The sequence below is a fragment of the Arachis ipaensis genome, chromosome B1, assembly GCF_059453495.1.
Source record: "Arachis ipaensis isolate K30076 ecotype BB chromosome B1, ASM5945349v1, whole genome shotgun sequence".
In the NCBI taxonomy this organism is placed as follows: domain Eukaryota; kingdom Viridiplantae; phylum Streptophyta; class Magnoliopsida; order Fabales; family Fabaceae; genus Arachis; species Arachis ipaensis.
In genome coordinates, this window is record NC_142436.1 from 6,267,567 (window position 1) to 6,277,820 (window position 10,254).

A 10,254-nucleotide genomic window follows, 5' to 3' on the forward strand; every position below is an offset into this window, starting at 1 on the left:
GCTCATATGAAAACTGAAGCGATTACTGAACATTGATTCGGAGAAGAATCTGAAGGAAGCAATCAGAGTGGTGGACAATGTGGCATGGAGATGATAGGACAGAGGATGAGGGAGATGGCGACGACGACGACTGGTCTTAACAAATCAGATTTGCTGTCTAGATTCATGGGATCCATCGAAGACGACAAGTACTTGAAAGATATAGTTATTAGTTTCCTGAGTATGAATTGGTTGAGAACAAGTTGAGGATTTTTTTTTTCTTATGAATATTGAAGTTGTAGAGTGTGCATTGTGTAGCTTGAAGTTACATTGTTAGACTGTTTAGAGTTATGCGATATATGATGGAAATTGAGAGAGAACAGTGTCGTTTCTGAACAGAGGAAGTTAAGGACTATTTTGCTTCCTGTTAGAATTGTCAGAGACTATATATTTTGTCTTCTGTTAGATTTGATAAAACAAAAAACCTAAGTGACTTACAAAATTAATTGTTAATAAGCAATCGAATAATTAATTTTAGTTAAGATTAAAATATCTAATTTAAAATTTTTTAAAGACTAAAATAGATAAATACTTAAAAAATTAAGTTAGCGAAAATTTAGCACCAACTCACATAGACACTAGTATAGATTTCACGAAATATTTTATTTGTAGTTAAAATTTGTGGGATGCATTGACGACCATGCTAACGTGGGGACTACTGATGGTTATTTATAAAGCACAGTTTATTTGGAAAATTAAATGAAGGAAAATAAAGGTAAATATATTATTTGTACATGATATATATTGAATTTATTGATGATATATTTTATTATAATGTTAATAAAACATAAACTTCAAGTTATTTTATTTAAATTTTATATTTTATTTAATAATATTAGATAAATGTAGATAGGCTCTAAACTGCATGCCACATCTACAGTAAAAAGTCGCTCATATATGGAAAGAAAAATAAATACAAATGTTGGAATGGATCGGAACAGCTTTTTATTTGGTGTTTGTTACAGTATGATAATAAATTTATATGTACCGATACGTTTAAAATATAGATAAATAATAATAAGATATGTGGAATTTATTTTCTACGTCAGTATTTAATTTTTCTTTTTTAAATATATAGTATATTACCACCTTTACTAAAACACCCTTTTAATTAAATAAAAATAAAAAAACATTTATTTATTTAATTTTATAAAAAGACTTAAACATCTTTCTTTTATTTAATTAGACAAAAATATTCTTTTAAATTAATCAAATTTTAAAATTCAATTAATCTTAATTTTATAGATTCAAATAATTGAAACAACAAAATAAAAACATATTAAAAAAACAAAATCAAAATTATTCTTCTTTTGTGTTAAACATATTAAAAAAATAAAAGACTAAAATTGTTATTCATTTGTGTTCAAAAACCTTTCGGTTCCCGTCTTGAAGGTTTCAGTCTTCTTCATCTTCTTCTCTCCTCTTCCTATCCTCTCTCTCTGTCTCTCTCTGCTCCTCGATCTCTCTCATCTGTCTCTGCTTCGCACACAAGACGCCATCTGCGCTCTTTGTGAAAGGACCCTTTCCTTTCCCTCCGGTGACGATTCTGATGCTCCAGCTTCTTCCCTCTGCAAATTCTGCCACCCGCACCCTGCTTCTGCCTCCTCTGCCTCCAAAAGACTCTTCCGAATCCTAGTATCTTCTTCTTTTTTTTTTCCTCTTCAAAGTTCTGTTTTTTCTGTGACCCTTTGTGTTGTTTACACCAAATAGTATTGAATTTTGTTGTGGGGGTGCTTTGTTTTGCAGATGTCGGTTGCGACAGAAACAAAGGTATTCAGTGTCATATGCTTCGATAGAGTTGCCAGGGTTCTGTTCGGTTGTTCTGTAGATGACTTCTTTCACTTTGCAAAGCTCCACCCTTTTGTGGTAATCTTCTACCCCCTTCATTTGGAATTTGGATTATCCAAGCTCTCAATGATGTAGAGCGTGAACATAGAGTTTATACTGTGAAAGATTCCTTCTCCCTCCTCCCCCCCCCCTTTTGGGTCCTGCATTCAGCTTTGAACCTGGTTTGTATCTGCAGGTGTGACTGTAAATGAGATTCTGGAGGGAGAGATGTTCACTATGACTCTAACCAAGCTCCTCAATGGCAATACTAGACATCTAAAGCTTGCATCGGCTGTTCCTTTAACTTACTGCTTTCACCCCCTTTTTTACCATACCAATGTCTTCTACTGTTTATTATTTGGCCTGAGCTACCTAGCATATCTTAGTAAAACTATAAAATGTTCATGAACTAGAACATAATCTGTTACTTCTCATATGAGTGTAATATGATACTCATTGCATTTATTTTGAGAATATTCTTGGTCACTGAGATAGGATATAGCCACTACTAGTTTTTTTGTCCATGTTACTTGTAGTTTCAGGTTCATGTTGATATTGTCTATTTTCTCTTATCATATTTTGTTTTTCATGATATTAGTTCTCTGTTAATGTTTGATTCAAATAGAAATTGATTTTCTGCTGTTAGGAGTTCTTATTAGTTTTGCACTTCCTTCTTTAAGCATAAAGCTTCGGATTAAACTTTCAAGATAGAAATGAGTGAATTGATCAAATATTTACCTCTTCAGCCGCCTTCCTGTCATGCAGGGTATCACACTGATAATTACAGTTTTTCAGATTGTACGAATACCGAATCTCAAAGTTAAAAATTCGTTGTCAAATTCTTCATTATCTATGATATTATATTGTTGGCTGTTTTTTTGGGATACTACTGAACTATTAACATACCACTTTTCTTCTTTTCCTCCTTGTCTCTGTATCAGGTTGGAACTATTCTTCTCAGCTGCGCCTTCCTATACGACATCTTTGGGTGTTCGTTTCTAAACGGTGGTTCCATGAGAGCGTCATGATAGTGGTGAGTGTTCTAAAGAAATGCTTTCCCTTTCTTTACAAAGCTCGAGTTCACTCGCAAAAATTATTCTTATCTCTACTTTAAATTATTGTAACATATTTTATTCTATACAGGTAGCTCGAGGTGATAAGAGTAGAGAAGATGGTATCCCAATGCTGCTAAAGATACCACGTTTGTTCGATCATTGGGGTGGTTACAACATCATTGGTTTTGGGGACATTATCTTACCAGGGCTTCTAGTAGCATTTTCACTAAGGTTTAATCAGAATTCATTGATAGATAACATAATATGCCCTATAAGTTAACAGATTGAGACTTCAGAGAATATTTAGTATCATATTTTACAGTTAATGGATGATTATTCTATTGATATCTTTACAGGTATGATTGGTTGGCAAAGAAGAGCCTTTGCGCTGGGTACTTCTTGTGGGCAATGACTGCCTATGGCTTAGGTATATGCTTGATCTAATGCTAGCTCATTGATAAGATCTTTCAACAGAGACAGTAACTTACCTCAAAAATCTTTGGACCTAGTTAAATCAGTGGTATTTGGATCGTTACATAGTAAGAAAAACTGTTTGAAGTTGAATATTATTTCTGTTGCAATGTATTAAGACACAATACAGTAATCACCACACAAAAATACTAGCATAATCACCACAACAGAGAAAACACGCATCTTTGAAAACATACTAGCATAATCACCACACAAAAATCTTTTACTCAAAATCAGCTAGGGAAAACATGGAAGAAAAATGGAGTGTTGAAAACATAGCCACTACTACTACTAAGGCTTAGCTCAAGTGGTGCTCAAGTCAAATGGAAAAGAAAAAGGAAGAAACATGAGGGTACAGTTCAATAATTCTGGTATTTTTTCCTCTAAAAGAAAAGCAAGTCACCTATAACATAAAGGTAATGTAAGAACACAAATGTACCTGTCAATTTTTTCCCTAATTGCAGGCTCAATCCCATCATCATCCAAATCTCCATCATCAAAGTCAATCTTAGGAGAAAAGGTGCCATCCTCTTCGTACAGTAAATTTGATGTCTCGCCAATTATATTTCCATCAGAACTTTGGTCACCGGTATCATGCCCATTTAACTCTTATTACAAGGAAAAAGGCAATAACCACTGAGAGCTTGGATAATCCAAATTCCAAATGAAGGGGGTAGAAGATTACCACAAAAAGGGTGGAGCTTTGCAAAGTGAAAGAAGTCATCTGCAGAACAACCGAACAGAACCTTGACAACTCTATTGAAGCATATGACACCGAATACCTTTGTTTCTGTCGCAACCAACATCTGCAAAACAAAGCACCCACACAACAAAATTCAATACTATTTGGTGTAAACAACACAAAGGGTCACAGAAAAAACAGAACTTTGAAGAGGGAAAAAAAAAGAAGAAGATACTAGGATTCGGAAGAGTCTTTTGGAGGCAGAGGAGGCAGAAGCAGGGTGCGGGTGGCAGAATTTGCAGAGGGAAGAAGCTGGGGCATCAGAATCGTCACCGGAGGGAAAGGAAAGAGTTCTTTCACAAAGAGCGCAGATGGCGTCGCGTGCGACGCAGAGACAGATGAGAGAGATCGAGGAGCAGAGAGAGACAGAGAGAGAGAGAGAGGATAGGAAGAGGAGAGAAGAAGATGAAGAAGACTGAAACCTTCAAGGCGTGCGTGAACCAAAAGGTTTTTGAACCAGGTGAAGAATAATTTTGGTCTTTTGTTTTTTTAATATGTTTAACATAGATGAAGAATAATTTTGATTTTTTGTTTTTTTAATATGTTTTTGTTTTGTTGTTTCAAATTATTTGAATCTATAAAATTAGAATTAATTGAATTTTAAAATTTGATTAATTTAAAAGGATATTTTTGTCTAATCAAATAAAGGAAGGATGTTTAAGTCTTTTTATAAAATTAAATAAATAAATATTTTTTATTTTTATTTAATTAAAAGGGTGTTTTAGTAAAGGTGGTGATATATTATATATTTAAAAAAAATTAAATGCTGACGTGAAAAATAAATTCCACATGTCTTATTGTTATTTGTCTATATTTTAAATGTATCGGTACGTATGAATTTATCATCGTACCGTAGCAAACACCTTTTCATTTTTATATCAACAATGCTAGGAAATTAAGAGGGTACCAGCAAAAAATCAACTAAATATCTCTAGGTAAATCTAAAACTTTTACGTGGATGGTGTTTATGTTAGGCATTAAGATATTTCTTCTACTAAATATCAGAATGTTTCTTTTTCATACTAAATAGATGTTCTTTTATATATTTTATAAATTTTTTTATATACTAAGAATCAAAATTGTTGAAAGTTCTATGATTCTCGCCCTTATTTCTCCCACGTATCATTCAGAATTTTAATTTAAGGTGAGAAAAAATTAATATCAAATATTATAAATTAAAAATAAATAAAATTAATTAAATATAATTATAAATTAATTAAATTATTTACTTTTTGACTGATAACCTCTTGGTTCATATACTTCTCCTTTTTATATTACTTTATTTTGTAACATATGGGATATCACAACTAGATGTTGAAATGTTGAAATGAATCGATTCATATAGTAACTGATGAAGCAATCAAGCATAAAAGTCCATTGTAACACCTCATGTGATTTATTTAAATTAATTAGAGATATTAATTAATTGGACTGATGTCGACAATTAGTAAAGTTATTGCCATATCGTTATATATATACACTTTACTCGTAAACAAATATTAGTAACGAATTTACAATTATTTCTCACTTTGCATTCCAATAGTAAGCAAGAAAGGGATAATATTAATGGAAGGTAGCTAGGTTAGAATTTGCATGCTTCTTAGATAATTTAGAGAAACTCTTGTTGAATAGATTAGAATTTTCATAGAACTTTCCACAAAAGCAGCAGTTAAGAGTGCTATAAAGAAACTTTTGGATATTTCGATCAAATGCATAATGGACTAAAACACAACTAGCATAATATAATGAATTTATACTAGTATTAAGATATCCTTTAAAATTTGTATAGAATTTTCGCTAAACCTTATATAACTTCTATGCAATCAATTCCTTTAGTAAAAATTTAATTTAGGGTTAAATATTTTATAACAAAGTTCGTCAATTTTTATAAGTTATAGGGTCAAAACATATTTAGATCATAAAGTGTACAAAGAACACTAATAAACATTTGGACAGTAGCATCGGTATTGAACATAATTGAATAATTATATCTTATTAAAAGGGCTTGGGTCAATTTTACTTAAAGGGAATTGGTGTGTGATGAAGATATGATTAAAGTATTGATATGGGATGATGTGGCACTAATGCCGATTAATATATAAGTAGGTAGCAAGTGTGTGATAAAGAGATGATTAAAGTATAGATAATTTAACTTCTTATCCGTCCGTTTATAATAATATATGATTAAATAGAATATATTGACAAAAAACAAGGTGACATCTCTTCATCACTTCATATTTAAATTCTTATAATTAAATAGCTTGATCTAGTAATTTATGTTTCTTTGTTTTTTGATTTTTATTTTTTATTGGCTTTCAAATTAGTTATGTTATTATTGGCACTCAACATAAAATTGCCAATAAAGTATTTTGCTGTCTTTGATTTTACTTACGGGAAGTGCTAGATAAACAACAACTATCTTAAACAACATAAATAATCACTAATCAAATAAAAATACACTACATTTTAATTTAATGTTACTAATTAAATTTAAGATTAATTTACTCTTTTAATCCTATTAATTCATATTGTTCACACATTGTTCAAAAATATTGTTGGTATCACCTATACTTTTCCTTTACTTAAAAAATATATATATATCTTTTTATTTTCAGCTCTATGTTGCATATTTTGAATTACCACAATGCATTAACATCACCAAACATGTTTTAGCATCAAGTTTGACCAATTATTTTAATTTTCTCCTTATAACACCATTTTGTATTATGCAGGCATTGCATTGGAAAATGTCAATAATTAGTTAATTACGAGCTACATATATGATGCTTGATGTTCAAGGTTTAGTTAATTATTTGTTAGAACAAAAGCTTCTACCTCAATTCTATCCTTAACTATAGTGACTGGCATTCTGGCAACACTAAAATTTAATAATATATATATATATATATATATATGATTGAGTAGTGTTAGGAGGCCAGCAATTTTTATGATTTGTAGTCATCAAGTAGCTATTAATGATATTTTTAATGGTGCCAGATTTTATCCATTGATATAAAAGACTGAAGAATGCTAGGAGGTCAGCAATTTTTATGATTTGTAGCCATCAAATAACTATCAATGATATTTTTAATAGTGTCAGATTTTATCCAATGATATAAAATTACTCATTTTTTTTTGCTGACCGGTTACATGCTGACCAGAATTTAATAAAATTATTGGTTCTTTAGACTTTACATGCTGACTTATTAATACAACGTTTGAAATAAAATTTAATAAAGTTGTTGTGGTTGGTTACGTTGTTGTGGTGGTGTTATTATCATTATTATTTACAAGAAGGTATTAATTCAAGGAAAAGTTTGAATTGGAGAATGGTCAGATGATGTTAAGTGAATGAATGGTGGAAAATAGAGTCACTTACAAGAGCGATGGAAGTAATTAGATTAGTTGTTAGACAGTACCTCCTTATTATTAATTATTGATTATATGCATGCAATGCCATCATAGTCATACACCCGCTAATACACCATCTCCATATATAGAATTTCGTGCATGTAGTAGTCCATTCGTTTATTGTCCCACATAGCCATAGGATAGCCACAATACACGACATGCACTAACCAGTTTCATGAATGCATGACAGAGACAGACGATTAACGCGACGACATACACGCCATCGTACCAATGTACCATGGCACATTTAGGGATATTTTTAAAATTTTTAATAAATTTTAAGAATAAAAAGTATTCTTTATACCTTATATATATACATACATGGCATGCATGGTTATAAATACAGATATTGGATCTTTGTTTGCGGGCTCCGCTCGTAACAAAACACAATGGAAGAGGGAAACAACGCAAACTCAACACCAGTCTCCGTGAGGTGCCCGTAACACTGCACCTGCATTTACTTCATATGTTCCTTAGCTTCCATGTCTAAAACATTTTCATCTTAATGTTATATCAATATAAAAATACTATATGTACCAAAAATCAGTCATTAAATTAATTTGTATATAATTTAGTTTTAATATATATTTTATATTTTAATATATATTTTTTTATATAAATGACTAATCTAGTAATTGATTTTTTATGTATATCCATTATGATTATAAAAATATAGAAAAAAAATTGTAATTTGCTCTTTTTATTTTGAGATTAAAATTTTTCTGTTAAGTGTAAAATGAGTTTTAATTTAACATTTTAATTCATAATTCGAATGTTTGTGCTATCAAAAAAATTGTTTGATTAAAATATACTCTAAAGGTATATCTTTAAAAAGATTATTAAAAATATAACTTTTTTTTGTATTTTGAATATAATTCTTATTAATAAAAAAATAAATTTAATGTATGACAATATATATTTTTTTACGTAAATATGTTTTTAACTCTGGAAAAATAAATTAAATGACATTAATTTAATCCTGGCACTTCAAAATCAATTCCATTATGCTTTGCCAAGCAACTAGAGAATTTCACAACAGTATAAAAGAGAAAAGAAAAGAGAACAATTAATTAAGGTATAAATTTTGCCTTTCTTTTGTGATAGAGAATTAATTTCAATAGCTAAACTTTGTTGATGTCTTTGTTATACAAGATTGGTTGTAAAATAATGTTGAGATCAAAATTGAACGTTGAATTAACTAATACTCGCTCCAATTTCTTTCTCCAATTTATTAAATACTAAATTAAATAGGTTGTGTATGTGAAGGAGGAAGGGATAAAATGGTGGTATTGGATAGATTATAGTGGAAATAATCATGTATGTAAATGACTAAATGACAATTATGGGATATGGCATGGTGATATGGAATGAAAGGGTGGATAAAATGTATCAAAGTTTATGAAATTATACGGTCAAAGTACGATGGCAAATAATCAAATTAGGTTATTCTAGTGATTAGTCTGTTTAAATAAGTGTTTAGAGTCGAAGGATACTATAAGAAAAAAAAAAAAAAAAGTAGGATGGCAAATAGTATCCACCTTGAAATAGAAAAGGATAAAGGTGACAAAGAACAAGTGGAGCCCAATAGATAAAGATAATAGAATAAAAAATAAAATAAAAAATAACATTTACCAATTAAACAAGCTACAAAGTAGAAACTCGTTTTTTGGTAACCCAATTATTGGGCACTCAACAAAATTTTTATTCTTCCTTCATTAGTCCCTTCACATAAAAATTTCCTTAAATAAATTAAAAAAAACTAATATTTCAAAAAGTAAATTAACACATAGTTAAATACTAAAATAAATTTTTTAAGGAGAAAAAATTGGATGGACTTTGCTAAAAATCTAAAATCGAGTGGACTCTGTTTATTTATATTTTTTCCTTTTTAACATTTGTGACACACACTGACACACATATATACTATATTATTTTAGTAGTAAAATTTTTATAGCTAGTAGAAAAAATTTTAATAAAAGTAATTTAAGTTAATTTAATTAATTTTAAAATTAAGAAATTACATTAATAATTAATTATTTTATATTATTTAAGATATATTAAATTATAATTTAAAATTAAATTCTATTCAAATTAAACTAATAAATACTATAAAAGTTAAAATTTTATGCTTTGAATTAGATCTTCTATTTAATTGAAATTTTTTTAAAAGTTAGAATCTTATAGTTGTATTTAATTTAAACATAGCTTCTTAATGTAAAAATAGATTTTTAGTTTTTCAAAAACAATTTTTTAGTTATTCATTTCTTAATTTTAATTATTTTATTATTTTACAAAACCAAATAAATTGACAATTTTAAATCATAAAATTGTTAATTTTAATTGATATTTTGATTTCATATTTAGTTTTAATATTATATTAATTTTAAATTAAATAATGTTTGATTCTGAATAATAATTTTAAAATATAAATTTTATATAATATTAAATAATTAATTATTAATACAATTTACAAACTTTTAAAATAACAAGTTAGATTAAACTAATTTTGTTAAATATAATTTACACTAATCATAAAAGTTTTACCTTGAAACTAATATAAATATGAATTTAATTTTGATGCACTGTAAATATAAAATAGTTTTACATGTGTATTTAATTATATAATACTACATCAGAAAACGAATGTGATTGCATGATCATGTAAAATATTTTACACTACCAGTACATCAAAATTAAACATTATAAATA

General features: G+C 28.9%; 1 protein-coding gene across 7 annotated transcripts; it reads left to right on the forward strand.

Annotated features, from left to right (window-relative positions):
- Nucleotides 1–1,423: 1,423 nt before the first annotated feature.
- Nucleotides 1,424–4,749, forward strand: LOC107610813 (signal peptide peptidase-like 5). 7 transcript variants are annotated; one of them, XR_002358226.2, is made up of 9 exons: nucleotides 1,424–1,674; nucleotides 1,786–1,905; nucleotides 2,063–2,685; nucleotides 2,808–2,899; nucleotides 3,010–3,152; nucleotides 3,278–3,348; nucleotides 3,630–3,763; nucleotides 3,857–3,912; nucleotides 4,012–4,749. XR_002358226.2 is itself a non-coding variant. In XM_021116712.2 (8 exons), the coding sequence occupies exons 3-8, from the start codon at nucleotides 2,580–2,582 to the stop codon at nucleotides 4,030–4,032; spliced, it is 489 nt and encodes a 162-aa protein (XP_020972371.1). In that variant the 5' UTR covers nucleotides 1,424–1,674; nucleotides 1,786–1,905; nucleotides 2,063–2,579; the 3' UTR covers nucleotides 4,033–4,749. The 7 variants fall into 7 exon arrangements, 3 of the variants coding, with proteins under 3 accessions (XP_020972371.1, XP_020972367.1, XP_020972363.1); XR_002358223.2 differs by having other exon boundaries at nucleotides 3,630–3,744; XR_015902195.1 differs by lacking the exon at nucleotides 4,012–4,749 and having other exon boundaries at nucleotides 3,857–4,001.
- Nucleotides 4,750–10,254: the final 5,505 nt, after the last annotated feature.